General features: G+C 32.0%; 1 protein-coding gene across 5 annotated transcripts in view; it reads right to left on the reverse strand.

The window, feature by feature from the left end:
* Positions 1-4629: 4629 nt before the first annotated feature.
* LOC145268199 (putative tRNA(His) guanylyltransferase) overlaps positions 4630-19287 on the reverse strand; it is a 108974-nt gene continuing 94316 nt past the window's right edge. For all 5 annotated transcript variants that reach the window (XM_080123457.1, XM_080123456.1, XM_080123460.1 and 2 more), the window contains one exon: positions 4630-4870. In XM_080123457.1, the coding sequence (XP_079979583.1) occupies positions 4715-4870 (156 nt within the window). In that variant the 3' untranslated portion in view covers positions 4630-4714. The remainder of the gene's footprint in view (positions 4871-19287) is intronic.

Raw genomic sequence — 19287 nt, forward strand, 5'->3', positions numbered from 1 at the left:
GAATTTTTTGATGGTATGCCTACAATTAACCATTCGGTCAGGTCCAATACTATGGAGAACACATCCTTTTTAAATGTGGAATGCAGTGGTAGATCAGATATAAATGTACGGAAGAGGTACATCTGAAGACATTGCATTTCGTTTTTATCTTAACTGATACAACAGAGTGGTCGGAAGATCCTTGAGGAGACAAAACAGAACATGAACATAGCTCAGGGGAAGTTGTGAGAAAACGGTCTAGAAGGCTAGCGTACTGACCGGAAGTATCGGGCACACGGTTGGGTTCGTGAACAATCTGGGTGAGGTCATAGGCTATGTTCAGTTTTCTCTTTACGACCGGAATTTTTTCATTCCTTGTGTCTTGGTCAGTTACGATTAGAGAGGTGACCCAGATGTATCCCTTCTTAGAGCAGGTCATTAATCATAACTACATGTTCCCCCTCGACCATTCATTAACCCTTAACCTCGAATGACCTCTAGGCCTTGATAAGTGGTAACTCTTTGTAAAAAAAAAGAAAATAACAATCGCATTCAACAACTATTTATAGTAGAATCAACTAAAATAGAACACTTTTAGTTTAAAATCTTCTCGAAGCGAACAGAAAAGAATATTTTCTGTTCAATTTTTTAGAAGTCTTCAGCTAGGCTAAAAAAGAACATTTTTATATTCTAATTGTAAAGTAATATTTTTAGTATTATATTATGTATTTTATTTATTTTTAATTATTTATTATTTTTTATTATATTTTATTTTATTATATAAGTTTTTAATTTTACTTTAAAAAGATGAATTCTTTTTTATTTTACTTTAAAAACATGAATTTTTTTATTTTACTTTAAAAATATAAATTTTTATTTTACTTCAAAATATAAATTATTACTTCAAAATATAATTTTTTATTTATAAAATTTATATTTTAAAAAAATATAAATTTTTATTTTATTTTGAAATATAAATTTTTATTTTAATTTAAAATATAAATTTGTAATTTTACTTTAAAAATATAAATTCTAATTATATTTTAAACTGATGGCAGATGGGGATCAGAGTGTTGATGATGTAAAGAATGGTTTTAAATACATTAAAAGTAACAAGCCACCTCTTTCCTCATTGAACCACTTGCTCAAGATCAGAGGAGAGAGAATCAGAGAGAACTTGGTCGTTTACGGTCTTAGATGTGCTAACATAGATAGTAGTGTCATCAGCATAAATGCCTACGAATGATGTAAGGATGTGATTTGGAAGATCATTAATGTAGATCAGGAAGAGAGTTGGCCCCAGGATGGACCTATGAGAGACTCCAGCATTAATACTGAGAGCTTCTGATTTCTGCCCATCACTACTCTTATGAACCTATTAGAGAGAAAAGATTTAATAATTGAGAAGACATTTCCAGCTGGAGATCTTGACATTAAAATCTCGAAGCGAACAGAAAAGAATATTTTCTGTTCAATTTTTTAGAAGTCTTCAGCTAGGCTAAAAAAGAACATTTTTATATTCTAATTGTAAAGTAATATTTTTAGTATTATATTATGTATTTTATTTATTTTTAATTATTTATTATTTTTTATTATATAAGTTTTTAATTTTACTTTAAAAAGATGAATTTACCGTAGCTGGAGATCTTGCGAAGTAAACCTTTATGCCATACTCTATCAAAGGCCTTTGATATGTCAAGAGCAATTGCCCTAGAAAGGTTACCTCCATTGAGAGATTCACTAATCCTATGAGATATAACTGTAAGCACATCTACTGTAGATCTAGCAGAATGGAAACCATATTGTGTATTACTAAGAAGATTATTTTTGTTGAGATGGTTGATTACTTCTCTATTTAACACAGATTCCAGCAACTTACTCATGACGCACAGACTTATTGGCCTGTACTGAGAGGGAGATGACTTATTACCTGAATTCTTTAATACAGGGCATACTGATGAGATTTTCCCAGTTGATGGAAAGCAATTCTTCTTAAGACAACGTTTAAACAGTTTTGTAAGTATGGGCGCTAGTTCTGGTTGAAGTCTTTTGAGTACTATAATTGGAATACTGTCAGGGCCGATTGCTTTACTGGAATCAAGGTTTTTGATTAGCTTGGCAACATCACGTACACATATTTGTATATCACATAGCATGTTTTCTGATACAGGAGGAAATATTGGAGGTTGGCGGCCTTGGTCACAAAGGGTAGAATTAGCTGCAAAGTTCTTGGCTTTGTCTGATGTTGACGAGATGACCCCAGGTCCATTTATGAGAGTTGGGATAGAGCACACGCTTCTGTTCAGGATTCTGTTTGCTATTTGCCAAAACTGGTGGGAACCAAGCCGCTGCTCAGCTACTTTGGACTTGACGGACTGAGCATACAACTCTCTTGCATTCTTTATTACTTTCTTACAATGGTTGCTGGCAGTCCTGATAGCGGCTTTAGTCTCAGTACATCTATTACATTGGAAGCAATGAAAAAGGTGATTTCTGTGCGCAATGGCAGCAGCACATTCTGGAGAGAACCACGGCTGCCACAGCTGGCTGTTAGGTTTTTGCTGGAATTTTTTCAAGGGTATGAAACGGTCTATACCTACAATTAACCATTCTGTCAGGTCTGATACTATAGAGGACACATCCTTTTTAAACATGGAACGCAGAGGTAGATCTGATATAAATGTACGGAAGCTATCCCAGTCAGCCATAGCGTATCAATATACTGTACGATGGAGAGGTACATCTGAGGATTTATTACATTTCATTTTTATCTTAACTGATACAACAGAGTAATCGGAAGATCCAAGTGGAGACAGAACAGAAGCTGAACACAGTTTGGGGCAAGTTGTAAGAAAAAGGTCTAGGAGACTACTTGCATACTGGTGGGATCGTGAACAATCTGAGTGAGGTCATAAGCAATGGAGAAATCATGACAGAACCTCCCCTCATCATCGATCTTGTTTGAGTGAGTTAACCATTCCACATTGTGAGCATTAAAGTCTCCACAGACATGAATATTAGCTGAAGGATAAGCAGATAGGACTTTGTCAATTTTCTCAGATATGCTTTTAAAGATAGTAACTCCGCTGTTGTGGAGGCGATAGAGAGCAAATATAAATGCAGTAGTTTGAGCAAGTGCAACCCGGAAGCACATATAGGGTAAATTAGGATCTTCTCTGGAGATGTCCCTACCACATGGAAAGCCATCTTTAATATAGGCACATATTCCATGCCCATGGCGATCTTGGGAGTCAGATTTGGTAGTTAAATTAGAGTATCTTTTAATTACGAACTCATCTAGGGAAATAGTCTGTCCAATGCCAGTTTTGCTTAGAAATAATATGTCTGGTTTAGTCTCCTGTAATTGGGTTTCAACCTCTGGAAGGTTAGAACGTAGACTCCTGATGTTAGAGAAGGAGACATGGTAATTATTTTTAAAAGGTGAAAAACATGATAAATAAAAACATAAAATGGAGAAGTATTCTCTCATTTAATTCTCCCTATCAATGTGATATATAATTTTTGTAGTTTGCTAATTAACTAGTTTATTTAATTTACACTTTTTAAAGATCACGTCATTCTGGTCTCATAGTTATTGTACTTGACTCACTGTCTTTAGGTTTTGGTTTTGATTTCAGCTCAAGTATTTTTTTTTCTTTACTTACGAGAAGTAAACAGTTTAGAAAAAAGCATAAAATTCGCATGCACGTATCTCAGTTTCTTTCCATTTTTTTACTTCATTTTTTTAAAAAGAATATAACGTTACGTTTAATACCTACAGTATTTCTGCTTATAATAAATAAGAAATCTGCATTAATTAAAATATAATATTTATGCATATTTTACAACTAGGCAATGCTTATTAGTATATGTATATATGTATGTAATATAGTAGTATAATAGTAAGCATTGCCTGGTTGTAATATATATATATATATGCACATACACAGACTGGAAATTTTATTGCTTTTCTACTTCCAGCATCTTCTTACACCTGTCAATTAAAAAATATAACTGAAGAACGATGAATCAGATTTAAGGCCACAGTTCTTTCATCAGACTGCTGTTGTTCACAAAATCATTGGCACTATGTGATTAAAACTTGTGTAAAAATTCATAAATAAACATTATGCTATAATAATGATGCACACTCTATTGCATTTCTTTCCACCCAACAGAAATAGCAAAATGTAATTAATTCTGTGATTCATTATTAATTTAGAGTTATACAACTGCTTAAATGATCATCAACATTTAATCCTCATTACAAGACTTCCTCAAGATGATTGATTAAAAAAAAAAAAACAAAAAAAAACATAGTAATCAAAATTTTTAAATATGCGGTGCATCATGGGAAGAATATGGGCTAACCAAACAGAATGTAAATTTAGATCCAAGCTATTTTACACCAAATTTTTTTTTAAAAGTAAAAGAAAATCCTCTGGGAGAAAAAGAGAAAAAATTCTTACCAGGTAATAGACACACCAGATATATGCAAATTTTAATTTCTATGTTTTCCTTTCAAATCATCATTTTGAGAAAAATCTTGGAACAAAAACGAAATGTTGATGAAACAATTTTCATTTTTCATATATATATGTGTGTGTGTGTGTGTGTGTGTTAAGAAAAAAAAGCACTTAGTAAAAAATATCATAGGAATGTATTCATTCTCTTTATTTTATTTTTTTGTCTTTGTTTTTTTCTTTCTTCAGAGTTAACATGGAGTTTCTCCAAGTTAACATTGTAGTAAATTAGAGTGTTCTTTCCAAAAACTGCTTCCAATAATGTCCACATGCAGTGTTGATATCTTGGGTCGTGTCTTTTTACTGGGTTGATAATAATATGAAGAACTAGAACAGCTGGGAGTGCGTGCAGGTTCTTCTTCCCCTTTCTGTAAAATAAATAAATAAATATTTAAATAAATGTTAAAAAGTATTAAATTATAAATGACTAAAGGTAGAATTGGCATAATTTGAAAAGATTTAATGCATTGTCTAATGGTATGTTTAGAATGGCCAATGTCTGTTGTTTTGTGAGCTGGTAGAGGTTTTGCTGTAAATATGTTTGCTTATCCAAAGACGTGATGGAAATCAGTCATACGGGCAAATTAAGTGTTTTAATCTCCATTAAGTTTGATTATCATTTTTGTGTACCATGTATATTGGGGTTTAACAATTTCATTCTTGTTGCATGTGTGGAGTAGGCAAGGTGTTAGGGTTAGGAGTTTATTATTAGTTTGTGAAATTATTTGTATGACATAGATCCTAAGATAATGTGTTGAGAGGTTTGTTCGGCTTAAGGTGATATTAGTGAATAACTAATTTTTCTTTTTCATTGATCCACTCTTTTTTTAGCTGTTGTAAATATCTTCCCAAAAATTCTTGAACTTTTTCTCACTCAGTTTTATCTATTTCCTTTAATTTATGTTTTAATTGTAATTTTTTTATTAAAACATAAGTTTTTCTTTTTGCAATGCTAGAATATAAAAAAAAAAGAAGTTTTTAAACATACTTATGTTTTGATACAATATTCAAGAAAAAAAAATCAGTTGAGATTCAGAACCACACTCCTCCTCCTACCAACAACTAAATACCATCAAGAAACCTATATATAATGTGTCCAGGCATCTAAGAATTAGCCATGGACATGGATTAGTTTGAAACAGAATGGTTTTGTAAGTTATATCAAATTTATTTTAATTCATGGTTATTACAAAATTTGCCATATTTTTTAAAAAAAGTTTTTATTAAAGGTAGCTAGGTGAAACATTTGCTTTTCCTATTTTGTCTTTCAGTCCTCATCTTTAGAAAATGAGTGATGTTTCCAACAAAGGGGTAATATCTACTCAGTTGGCAGTTTGTCTGACCAGTAGTTAGAAATGACTAAATTCTATTTCTATTCTATTTTTGTAAGAATGGCACTAATAAGGCTTGGAAGTTGTATATGAGCAGTAGCTAGAAATAACTAAATTGATGTCACTAATAAGGCTTTGGAAGGTGTATATGAGCAGTAGCTAGAAATAACTAAATTCTATTTCTATTCTATTTTTGTTAGAATGGCACTAATAAGGCTTTGGAAGGTGTATATGAGAAGTAGCTATGAATAACTAAATTCTATTTCTATTCTATTTTTGTTAGAATGGCACTAATAAGGCTTTGGAAGGTGTATATGAGCAGTAGCTAGAAAAAAACTAAATTCTATTTCTATTGTATTTTTATTAGGATGTCACTAATAAGGCTTTGGAAGGTGTATATGAGCAGTAGCTAGAAATAACTAAATTCTATTTCTATTCTATTTTTGTTAGAATGGCACTAATAAGGCTTTGGAAGTTGTATATGAGCAGTAGCTAGAAATAACTAAATTCTATTTCTATTGTATTTTTGTTAGAATGTCACTAATAAGGCTTTGGAAGGTGTATATGAGCAGTAGCTAGAAATAACTAAATTGATGTCACTAATAAGGCTTTGGAAGGTGTATATGAGCAGTAGCTAGAAATAACTAAATTCTATTTCTATTGTATTTTTGTTAGAATGTCACTAATAAGGCTTTGGAAGGTGTATATGAGCAGTAGCTAGAAATAACTAAATTGATGTCACTAATAAGGCTTTGGAAGGTGTATATGAGAATTAGCTCGAAATAACTAAATTCTATTTCTATTGTATTTTTGTTAGGATATCACTAATAAGGCTTTGGAAGGTGTATATGAGCAGTAGCTAGAAATAACTAAATTCTATTTCTATTCTATTTTTATTAGGATGTCACTAATAAGGCTTTGGAAGGTGTATATGAGCAGTAGCTAGAAATAACTAAATTCTATTTCTATTGTATTTTTATTAGGATGTCACTAATAAGGCTTTGGAAGGTGTATATGAGCAGTAGCTAGAAATAACTAAATTCTATTTCTATTGTATTTTTGTTAGGATGTCACTAATAAGGCTTTGGAAGGTGTATATGAGCAGTAGCTAGAAATAACTAAATTCTATTTCTATTGTATTTTTGTTAGGATGTCACTAATAAGGCTTTGGAAGGTGTATATGAGCAGTAGCTAGAAATAACTAAATTCTATTTCTATTGTATTTTTGTTAGGATGTCACTAATAAGGCTTTGGAAGGTGTATATGAGCAGTAGCTAGAAATAACTAAATTCTATTTCTATTGTATTTTTATTAGGATATCACTAATAAGGCTTTGGAAGGTGTATATGAGCAGTAGCTAGAAATAACTAAATTCTATTTCTATTGTATTTTTGTTAGAATGTCACTAATAAGGCTTTGGAAGGTGTATATGAGCAGTAGCTAGAAATAACTAAATTCTATTTCTATTGCATTTTTATTAGGATATCACTAATAAGGCTTTGGAAGGTGTATATGAGCAGTAGCTAGAAATAACTAAATTCTATTTCTATTGCATTTTTGTTAGGATATCACTAATAAGGCTTTGGAAGGTGTATATGAGCAGTAGCTAGAAATAACTAAATTCTATTTCTATTGTATTTTTATTAGAATGTCACTAATAAGGCTTTGGAAGGTGTATATGAGCAGTAGCTAGAAATAACTAAATTCTATTTCTATTGTATTTTTATTAGAATGTCACTAATAAGGCTTTGGAAGGTGTATATGAGCAGTAGCTAGAAATAACTAAATTCTATTTCTATTGTATTTTTATTAGGATGTCACTAATAAGGCTTTGGAAGGTGTATATGAGCAGTAGCTAGGAATAACTAAATTCTATTTCTATTGTATTTTTGTTAGGATATCACTAATAAGGCTTTGGAAGGTGTATATGAGCAGTAGCTAGAAATAACTAAATTCTATTTCTATTGTATTTTTGTTAGGATATCACTAATAAGGCTTTGGAAGGTGTATATGAGAAGTAGCTAGAAATAACTAAATTCTATTTCTATTGTATTTTTATTAGGATGTCACTAATAAGGCTTTGGAAGGTGTATATGAGAATTAGCTAGAAATAACTAAATTCTATTTCTATTGTATTTTTGTTAGGATGTCACTAATAAGGCTTTGGAAGGTGTATATGAGAAGTAGCTAGAAATAACTAAATTCTATTTCTATTGTATTTTTGTTAGGATGTCACTAATAAGGCTTTGGAAGGTGTATATGAGCAGTAGCTAGAAATAACTAAATTCTATTTCTATTGTATTTTTGTTAGGATATCACTAATAAGGCTTTGGAAGGTGTATATGAGCAGTAGCTAGAAATAACTAAATTCTATTTCTATTGTATTTTTATTAGGATATCACTAATAAGGCTTTGGAAGGTGTATATGAGCAGTAGCTAGAAATAACTAAATTCTATTTCTATTCTATTTTTATTAGGATGTCACTAATAAGGCTTTGGAAGGTGTATATGAGCAGTAGCTAGAAATAACTAAATTCTATTTCTATTGTATTTTTATTAGGATGTCACTAATAAGGCTTTGGAAGGTGTATATGAGCAGTAGCTAGAAATAACTAAATTCTATTTCTATTGTATTTTTATTAGGATGTCACTAATAAGGCTTTGGAAGGTGTATATGAGAATTAGCTAGAAATAACTAAATTCTATTTCTATTGTATTTTTATTAGGATATCACTAATAAGGCTTTGGAAGGTGTATATGAGCAGTAGCTAGAAATAACTAAATTCTATTTCTATTGCATTTTTGTTAGGATATCACTAATAAGGCTTTGGACGGTGTATATGAGCAGTAGCTAGAAATAACTAAATTCTATTTCTATTGTATTTTTATTAGAATGTCACTAATAAGGCTTTGGAAGGTGTATATGAGCAGTAGCTAGAAATAACTAAATTCTATTTCTATTGTATTTTTATTAGAATGTCACTAATAAGGCTTTGGAAGGTGTATATGAGCAGTAGCTAGAAATAACTAAATTCTATTTCTATTGTATTTTTATTAGGATGTCACTAATAAGGCTTTGGAAGGTGTATATGAGCAGTAGCTAGGAATAACTAAATTCTATTTCTATTGTATTTTTGTTAGGATATCACTAATAAGGCTTTGGAAGGTGTATATGAGCAGTAGCTAGAAATAACTAAATTCTATTTCTATTGTATTTTTGTTAGGATATCACTAATAAGGCTTTGGAAGGTGTATATGAGAAGTAGCTAGAAATAACTAAATTCTATTTCTATTGTATTTTTATTAGGATGTCACTAATAAGGCTTTGGAAGGTGTATATGAGAATTAGCTAGAAATAACTAAATTCTATTTCTATTGTATTTTTGTTAGGATGTCACTAATAAGGCTTTGGAAGGTGTATATGAGAAGTAGCTAGAAATAACTAAATTCTATTTCTATTGTATTTTTGTTAGGATGTCACTAATAAGGCTTTGGAAGGTGTATATGAGCAGTAGCTAGAAATAACTAAATTCTATTTCTATTGTATTTTTGTTAGGATATCACTAATAAGGCTTTGGAAGGTGTATATGAGCAGTAGCTAGAAATAACTAAATTCTATTTCTATTGTATTTTTATTAGGATATCACTAACAAGGCTTTGGAAGGTGTATATGAGCAGTAGCTAGAAATAACTAAATTCTATTTCTATTCTATTTTTATTAGGATGTCACTAATAAGGCTTTGGAAGGTGTATATGAGCAGTAGCTAGAAATAACTAAATTCTATTTCTATTGTATTTTTGTTAGGATGTCACTAATAAGGCTTTGGAAGGTGTATATGAGCAGTAGCTAGAAATAACTAAATTCTATTTCTATTCTATTTTTGTTAGAATGTCACTAATAAGGCTTTGGAAGGTGTATATGAGCAGTAGCTAGAAAAAAACTAAATTCTATTTCTATTGTATTTTTATTAGGATGTCACTAATAAGGCTTTGGAATGTGTATATGAGCAGTAGCTAGAAATAACTAAATTCTATTTCTATTGTATTTTTATTAGGATGTCACTAATAAGGCTTTGGAAGGTGTATATGAGCAGTAGCTAGAAATAACTAAATTCTATTTCTATTGTATTTTTGTTAGAATGTCACTAATAAGGCTTTGGAAGGTGTATATGAGCAGTAGCTAGAAAAAAACTAAATTCTATTTCTATTGTATTTTTATTAGAATGTCACTAATAAGGCTTTGGAAGGTGTATATGAGCAGTAGCTAGAAATAACTAAATTCTATTTCTATTGTATTTTTGTTAGAATGTCACTAATAAGGCTTTGGAAGGTGTATATGAGCAGTAGCTAGAAATAACTAAATTGATGTCACTAATAAGGCTTTGGAAGGTGTATATGAGCAGTAGCTAGAAATAACTAAATTCTATTTCTATTGTATTTTTGTTAGAATGTCACTAATAAGGCTTTGGAAGGTGTATGTGAGCAGTAGCTAGAAATAACTAAATTCTATTTCTATTCTATTTTTGTTAGGATATCACTAATAAGGCTTTGGAAGGTGTATATGAGCAGTAGCTAGAAATAACTAAATTGATGTCACTAATAAGGCTTTGGAAGGTGTATATGCGAATTAGCTAGAAATAACTAAATTCTATTTCTATTCTATTTTTATTAGGATGTCACTAATAAGGCTTTGGAAGGTGTATATGAGCAGTAGCTAGAAATAACTAAATTCTATTTCTATTGTATTTTTGTTAGGATATCACTAATAAGGCTTTGGAAGGTGTATATGAGCAGTAGCTAGAAATAACTAAATTCTATTTCTATTCTATTTTTGTTAGGATATCACTAATAAGGCTTTGGAAGGTGTATATGAGCAGTAGCTAGAAATAACTAAATTCTATTTCTATTCTATTTTTGTTAAAATGTCACTAATAAGGCTTTGGAAGGTGTATATGAGAATTAGCTAGAAATAACTAAATTCTATTTCTATTCTATTTTTGTTAGAATGTCACTAATAAGGCTTTGGAAGGTGTATATGAGAATTAGCTAGAAATAACTAAATTCTATTTCTATTCTATTTTTATTAGGATGTCACTAATAAGGCTTTGGAAGGTGTATATGAGCAGTAGCTAGAAATAACTAAATTGATGTCACTAATAAGGCTTTGGAAGGTGTATATGAGAATTAGCTAGAAATAACTAAATTCTATTTCTATTCTATTTTTGTTAGAATGTCACTAATAAGGCTTTGGAAGGTGTATATGAGAATTAGCTAGAAATAACTAAATTCTATTTCTATTCTATTTTTATTAGGATGTCACTAATAAGGCTTTGGAAGGTGTATATGAGCAGTAGCTAGAAATAACTAAATTGATGTCACTAATAAGGCTTTGGAAGGTGTATATGAGAATTAGCTAGAAATAACTAAATTCTATTTCTATTCTATTTTTATTAGGATGTCACTAATAAGGCTTTGGAAGGTGTATATGAGCAGTAGCTAGAAATAACTAAATTGATGTCACTAATAAGGCTTTGGAAGGTGTATATGAGAATTAGCTAGAAATAACTAAATTCTATTTCTATTCTATTTTTATTAGGATGTCACTAATAAGGCTTTGGAAGGTGTATATGAGCAGTAGCTAGAAATAACTAAATTGATGTCACTAATAAGGCTTTGGAAGGTGTATATGAGAATTAGCTAGAAATAACTAAATTCTATTTCTATTCTATTTTTATTAGGATGTCACTAATAAGGCTTTGGAAGGTGTATATGAGCAGTAGCTAGAAATAACTAAATTGATGTCACTAATAAGGCTTTGGAAGGTGTATATGAGAATTAGCTAGAAATAACTAAATTCTATTTCTATTCTATTTTTGTTAGAATGTCACTAATAAGGCTTTGGAAGGCTGATGGGCTCACATTATTTATCTGATAGATTTACTTCCAATCCTATCAGCAGGTGCAAAATAATAAGGCTGCTTTATTGCCATTTGGTGAATGGTTTAGACTATGCAGTAAGTTCTGGTGGGCCCCTTCGATACTATATTAGTGATAAATGTTATGGCTTTTCCTCTTTGCATAGTCTTTGTTCACTTTCTCCTTCATCTCTTATTACCCTTCTCTTCTACAGGGTGGAACGATAAAATTGTCACTCTAAAAATATATGATTCCATTTCCGTTTCATAAAAAACAGTTTTTTTTTTTGCTGCAGGCCATATATGTACAAATCCCAAGAGCAATAGGAGCCTTCTATCATGTTTGAAAGTGACACAATGTTCAATAAGTGAGATCAGAGATGTGCCACTGTACAACTCATGCTCTCTACTGATCCAAGTTATGACAACAGGACCACTGAATGCAAATGCAAATCTGGACAGTTCAATGCTTGAGGACAAGTTTCCACTGTTATAGTCTTTGGTGTGATTTCAAGTGAGGGTCACATCTTCGAAATTGGCTTGAAAGTCAACACCAAAGTGTACCTGGATCTGCTGAAAAGTGTGCTGATCTCCTGTTACAATCAGGTGGCTGCTGGCAGACTCTGGGCGCAGTACTCAGCATTGGCCCACAAGTCCAAAGAGACCCAGGCTTGGCTTCACAAGGAGTGCTATGACTTTCTACCCTTCTCTCACTGACCTGAACCCGTTGAACTAATTGGTTTGATCATACGTCGAGAACATCACCAACATGACCTCCATAACACCAAAGCCAGTCTGATCGCCGCTATCTGGTGAGTATTTGGTGAGCTCCCGCCAGCACTTGTGAAAAAAGCATGCTCCCAGTTCCAGACCTGTATTGTGCCAGAGATTTAATAGATGAGTAAATTGCTTGAATCTCTGTTAAATGGGGAAATTGTCAACTACTCAACAACAAAAAATATGGTTTCTTTCCAGCAAGATCTACAGCTGATGTACTGATTGTAATTTCACATAGGATCAGTGAATCTATCAACAGGGGTTTGCTCTTAAAACAAACAGTATACCAAACTCTATCAAATGTCGTTGACATATCAAAGGCATTTGATAGGTTTTGGCATAAAAGTCTACTCCACAAGACTTCCAGCTATGGAATATCTACAAATATCTTGTCAACCATCGAATCTTCTCTTTCTGATAGGTTTGTACAAGTAGTTGTCAATGGGCAAAAGTCTGACGCTCAAATTATCAATGCTGGCATGATTTAGGGATGCATCCTGGGCCAAACTCTTCCTTATCTTCATCAATGATCTTCCTAATCACATTTTCAGTTCATCTGGTAACATATACGCAAATGACATTACAATTTATGGCAACACTTCAAAGGTGAACAATGACCAAGATCTCTATTTCTCTCTTCAGACCTTGAGTATGTGGTGCAATGGGGTAAAAAGTGGCTGGTTAATTTTAATCCATCCAAAACCAAGTTTTTATCTTTTCACCATAAAACTGGAGTTGAATGTAAAAAATGACATTTTTTGCACCAACCTAATATAATACTCGGTTGGAAGGTTTGTGCGAGCAGTAGCTAGAGATTACTGAATTCTCTTTCCATTCTATTTTAATGCATCCAAAACAAAGTTTTTATCTTTTCACCATAAACGCTCTGATCCTCACTTGTCCTAATTCATATGAATGGCTACCATTAAAAGAGGCTCCTTGTTTTGATAAACTTTTGGGTCTATCTTTACTTCTGACCTGAAATGGAAGATTTCCATTAAATCAATTGCCAAGGTTGTCGGAAAAATGGTTGCATCATTTTACCGCTTCAGAAGGTATCTAACTCCCAATGCAATCCTCAATACCTGTATAAGATCCAGATATGTCCAAAAACGGAGTACTGTTGCCATATCTGGGCAGTGCATGCTCTGAGCACCCTATATTGTCTTAACAAAGTTCAAAACCGACTTTGAACAGCAGTAAGTGGTACCCTTTTCTCCCTTCCCTGCGGTCTCTTTCCCACAGAACAGAGCAGAACAAGCCTTTCTCTTCCCTACCATTATTTTAATAGCAAGTGCTCATCTGTGCTTCAATCTATGCCCCTCCCCCTCTGCAAAACTTTCACAAAAAACACTCGTCTAGCTACAACATCTGTCAACAATTTCCCTCAATCTCTATCTGTGTCTAAATTTAAATGCAAATTTCTCAAATAATTAAATTATCTGTGTCTAAATTTAAATGCAAATTTCTCAAATAATCAAATTATCTGTGTCTAAATTTAAATGCACATTTCTCAAATAATTAAATTATCTGTGTCTAAATTTAAATGCAAATTTCTCAAATAATTAAATTATCTGTGTCTAAATTTAAATGCAAATTTCTCAAATAATTAAATTATCTGTGTCTAAATTTAAATGCAAATTTCTCAAATAATTAAATTATCTGTGTCTAAATTTAAATGCAAATTTCTCAGATAATTAAATTATCTGTGTCTAAATTTAAATGCAAATTTCTCAAATAATTAAATTATCTGTGTCTAAATTTAAATGCAAATTTCTCAAATAATTAAATTATCTGTGTCTAAATTTAAATGCAAATTTCTCAAATAATTAAATTATCTGTGTCTAAATTTAAATGCAAATTTCATGAACAAAGATTCTTTCCTTGAATCTGTTCACCTGTGAAATTGTTCCACTGGCATGCTTTCCAGCTGACTACTATATGGTCGTTTTCAAGTCCAATGTAAACAAATTCTGATTGACCCACCTAATAATCCATTTCTCCCCATTTCCACCATTAACTTTTAATGCGCTGTTATCCCAGTGACCACCATATACTCATTAATCATTGTCCTCGAGTGGCCTTCAAGTGGTGACGCCCATGTAAAATATATTTATATATATAAGGTATACATATACATATAACACACACATATATAATGTAGACATATATATAACACATATATGATGTATACATATATAACACTAGCAGGACCCATTAACCGGCATTGCCCAGTGGTAGTAACTAGCGCACTACTTGTGTTTCAAACTTTAAAAAAAAAAACCTTTAAAATAGTAAAAACACGCTTTTTTGTTCAAAAGGGTTACTTTTCGGTAGCTCCACCGGTTGTTAACCTAAATTTTCCGAATGTCCGAACGAGGCTCGTCTGCCGGACCTACTTATCTAAGCTTCACCAAATTTTGTTGTTATGATTTTATCTATTTCTTTTTTGTTTTTTTTCGCCGAAAATGTAATTATTAACAGGAAAGTTGGTGAAAGTCAAAATGGAATCCGCACTATTTTTAAATATTATTTTCAAGTTTAATTAATTTCTTATTGTTTTTGTGTTCTTTTGTTATTTTTATTTCTTTTTCCAGCTTTAACAAACAAACAAAATGAAAGCAAAGCAAAACAAAACAAAAAAAAAAAATTTGGTGCTTATGCACTTATGTTATTGTTATTTTTTTTTTAATGGTTTAAGTGTCTCGTCCAATGTTTGAAGAGTTTCTAATTGTTTTTTAAAGGAAAATTGGTGAAAGTTAAAATAAGCACTTGTGGCGATAAACAAAAATAAACAAAAAGCTTTAGCGTGTACGTACTTCTCATGGAATGTCGTAGATCGAAACACAGTGAAATTTTATTTGGTGCTAGTGCACTTATTGATCCGCGCTATTTTTAAAAAGTATTTTCAAGTTTAATTAAAGTTTTACGATACCTGTTTTTATTAAATTGTACAGAAAGTACAGAATAGGTACACAACACTCTCTCATCCCCATGTTAAGACTGGCTTTCTAAATAATGTCATTATTTTAGCATGGTTCAATAAGTGCATGAGTACCTTTTATTTTCTTGAATAAAATAAAAACTACTCGACGAGAAACTACTGTTTTTGTTCTAATAACACTGTGCAACACTAAAAAAAGTACAGGATATCTGCAGCAATTTTTGTATACCTAGTAACGTGGAAATTTTATTTCTGGCTTTCTTTTTGTTGAATTAGGTATAATTTGTGCAAAATTGCCACAGTCGTAAATTTCAGTAAAAACGTCAAAAATGGGTTACTGACGACTTTGCAGTCGCATATTATGTGTATTAAATTATAAATCTTAAGAGAAAAACACAGTTTAATATACACATATTATGTACATTATTTAAATCATTTATTTGCTAAAGTCAGCCGAAATGAGCTATTTTTCCAGATTTAAGAGAGCTAGATGACAGAGCTAGCTTGGTTAGCATAATATTTTCTAGACCAAGGGCTAATTTTTTCAAAAGTAAAAACATAATGCTGTAGCACATGGTTTGGTGTTCACCACCTTCCAAAAAGCCATGGTATTCGTCAAGAAAGGCATTTTTTAATGTAGGCTAAAAAAAATCAAGGAAAAGAAGCTAAAACCTGCCTCAGAACCTTATTTGTAGGGCACGGGAAAAAATCTGAGGGTTAAAAATAGATATCCATTTAATAAGGTATTTTTTAACTAAAAACTACAATAAAGACCGGATTATTGTGTATTTTAATGTTTTAAACATAAAGGGGCATTTTATACATTCTTTTCTGAAAATTTACTAAATTAAATGCAAAAAATAGAAATGAAATTTTATCAACCCCTTACTTTATGTACGAAAGAATCTAATAACTTGCTAGTGGGCGTTTATAATGGCTTAACATGTTCACATTATGGAATACTTATTTTTCTTTATAAAAAAATTTACTTTTTTTCTTGTCTTTATTCTTTAGATGCAGTATAGGCTTTGACGATGACTTCAAGACAGTGCAAAAATGATCCAAGCAAATTCTGCTACATATGTGGCGAATTAACATTTGCTAAAGAAAGGCGCAGCATTACCAGCCATATCAAGAAATTGTACAAGGCGTACTTTCATTTTGATATAGGAGACCAAGACAAGTCATGGGCTCCTCATGCCTGTTGCCTTACATGTGTGAAAACATTGAGCGCATGATATGCAAAAAAGAATGTTCACATGAAGTTTGGTGTGCCAATGATTTGGTGAGAGCAGAAAGATCATTCTAATGATTGCTATTTTTGTCAGCAAGACTATACAGGCTGTACAACAGCAAAAAAAAAAAGAAACACATTGTTTACCCAAATTTGCAATCAGCAATGCGCCCAGTTGAGCACTCAAAAGAATTACCTGTACCAAAACCCCCTGATCAGGAAATGTGGAGTTCAAGCAGTGGGGATGAAACAGTAGAATTTTCTAATTCAGAAAGCAATAATAAACCAATACTATTTTCTCAAGATGCTCTAAATGACTTATGCAGAGATCTTTATTTAACCAAAGACAAAAGTGAACTTCTTGCATCAAGGCTTAAAGAACGAAATCAAAACATAAAAAAAAAACACAAAAAAATCTAACGTAAGGCAAACGAACGTTGAAAACAGAAAAACGAACACATGAAAAATGGCTTAAATGAGCCTGTTTCGATATTAAAATTTAAAAAATCGGTGAATACCCGGGTGTCGCTAAGCAAAAAAAAAAAAAAAAAGAAAAGACCAGGAAAACGAACCTTACGTGAAAAATGGCTTAAATAATACAGGGTTCAATATTTAAATTTAAAAAATCGAAAAAAAAACAAAAAACATCTCACACCACGATTCGAACCCAAAACGTTTAGATAATGAACAAACGCGTTAACCAACTGCGCTAAAGCGACGGAGATGAAATTTACTCGGTTTTTCAACTATTTAAAGTAAATCAGGTCACGACCTCATGACGTCATCTGAGGCATGCGTAGAATCGGGCATCGTTACAAGAAACCCGTTTTTGTTGACCCCCCCCCCCCCCCCCCCCCGTGGAAAATTGTTGATTTCGGGGTGAAAAAGTTAACGTTTTTGGCCAATTTTTCAATATTTTTCAAGCGAAGGATGGCTTAAATAACACTGCTTCAATATTTAAATTTAAAAAATCGAAAAAAAAAAAGATATATAAATACCGAGTTTGTGAATTTTCGTCGCGTGTGTCGAAAGTTTTTAGCAGACACACAAACATGCACACATACATACACACAAACAAACATACATACATTTTCGCTTTTATATATATAGACTAGCGAGGGGTACCCGGCGTTGCCCGGGTGTTTTTCGGGGTATGTGAAAAGACCCCGAAAATGTGAAAAAAAAACAGGTGCCGTGAAAAAAAAACGAAGCCTTCACGACACGCAGTTGGAAAATAGTAAAGTGTTAAAAAAAAAACAGGTGTGCGTTTTTGATTGACGTGACGGCGATAGGTATTCAGCAGTCAGCATTTTGTGCGGGACAGTTTTGAATGAGGTGAATAAATCGGTTTGTTTGTTTTTAAAAACCCGCTCCCTGTTTATTAGGAAGAGCGAAATGAAAGCTACAGTCTGATATGATGAAGTTGACATTGAACAAACGTTACTTAGCTCTCTTGAGACAACTGGCTTTCGGCCTGTGATTAGAATCGAGTTTCGCTTTTTGTTTATACCGAAAACCGAATGTAACGCGTGCCGATGCGGGAAATGTGGAATAATTAACGTTTGAAAGTCAATAAAATTAAATAGACAGGCGAGCTCCGTGGTTAAGGGCGAGATATTACAACTTATAGATGATATAAAAAGTTTTAAGAAGTTGTGAACCAAGCAAGCGCTTCTCTGAAAGAAGCCTTTTGTGGACATCGAGGAAAAGCGTACATACATACATACATACATACATTTTCGCTTTTATTTATATAGACTAGCGAGGGGTACCCGGCGTTGCCCGGGTGTTTGCAGGTGTGTGTGAAAAAAAACACAGTGAAAAAAAAAAACAAAGCTTTTACGACGCGCAGTTGGAAAATAGTAAAGTGTGAAAAAATAAAACAGGTGCGCGTTTTTGATTGACGTGACGGCGATAGGTATTCAGTAGTTAGAATTCTGTGTGGGACAGATTTCAAGAGACATAGTGGCCATTTTTTTTTGTTCTCATGTAACGCTTGACACTACTTGTTTTTCGAACATTTACAACACCAAAAATTTAGGACAGTAGGTAGAAGAGTTACTTATCTTTCCTTTGGTAATATTTATTTGTTATATATTTATTTTTTTGAGCATTTTTCGTACCTCTGTAGATTGTAAAACAAATCCAATAAAAGTTATTTTTTTACTTTACTGGATAAGTAGTTTATGTTTTTTTTTAATTTATTTAAAAGCATTTTTTACTTTGATAAAAAAATGGTGTTGAGTGAAGCCGTTTGAATTAAAATTAACCAAAAACAATTTTTAACGAAATAAAACAAAATTACAGCACTATTTTTGCAATACTATTTTCAAGTTCAGTTCAAGTTTTATATCTTTTTTATATTACATTGTTAGGTGAAAGTACAGAATAGTTACAAAACCCTCTCCCCTTCCCATGTTAAAAATAGATTTCTAAAGTAACATTAGTACAATATAATTATAATTTTTTATTAAAATGTTAGGTGAAAGTACAGAATAGTTACAAAACACTTTATCCCAATGCTAAGGATGGGTTTCTAAATAAATTGTTTCAGAAGTTTGGGGGGCTGTTTTAGAATCGAAAC

This window comes from Euprymna scolopes, chromosome 43 (assembly GCF_053919585.1).
Source record: "Euprymna scolopes isolate OS-2025 chromosome 43, ASM5391958v1, whole genome shotgun sequence".
NCBI lineage: Eukaryota > Metazoa > Mollusca > Cephalopoda > Sepiida > Sepiolidae > Euprymna > Euprymna scolopes.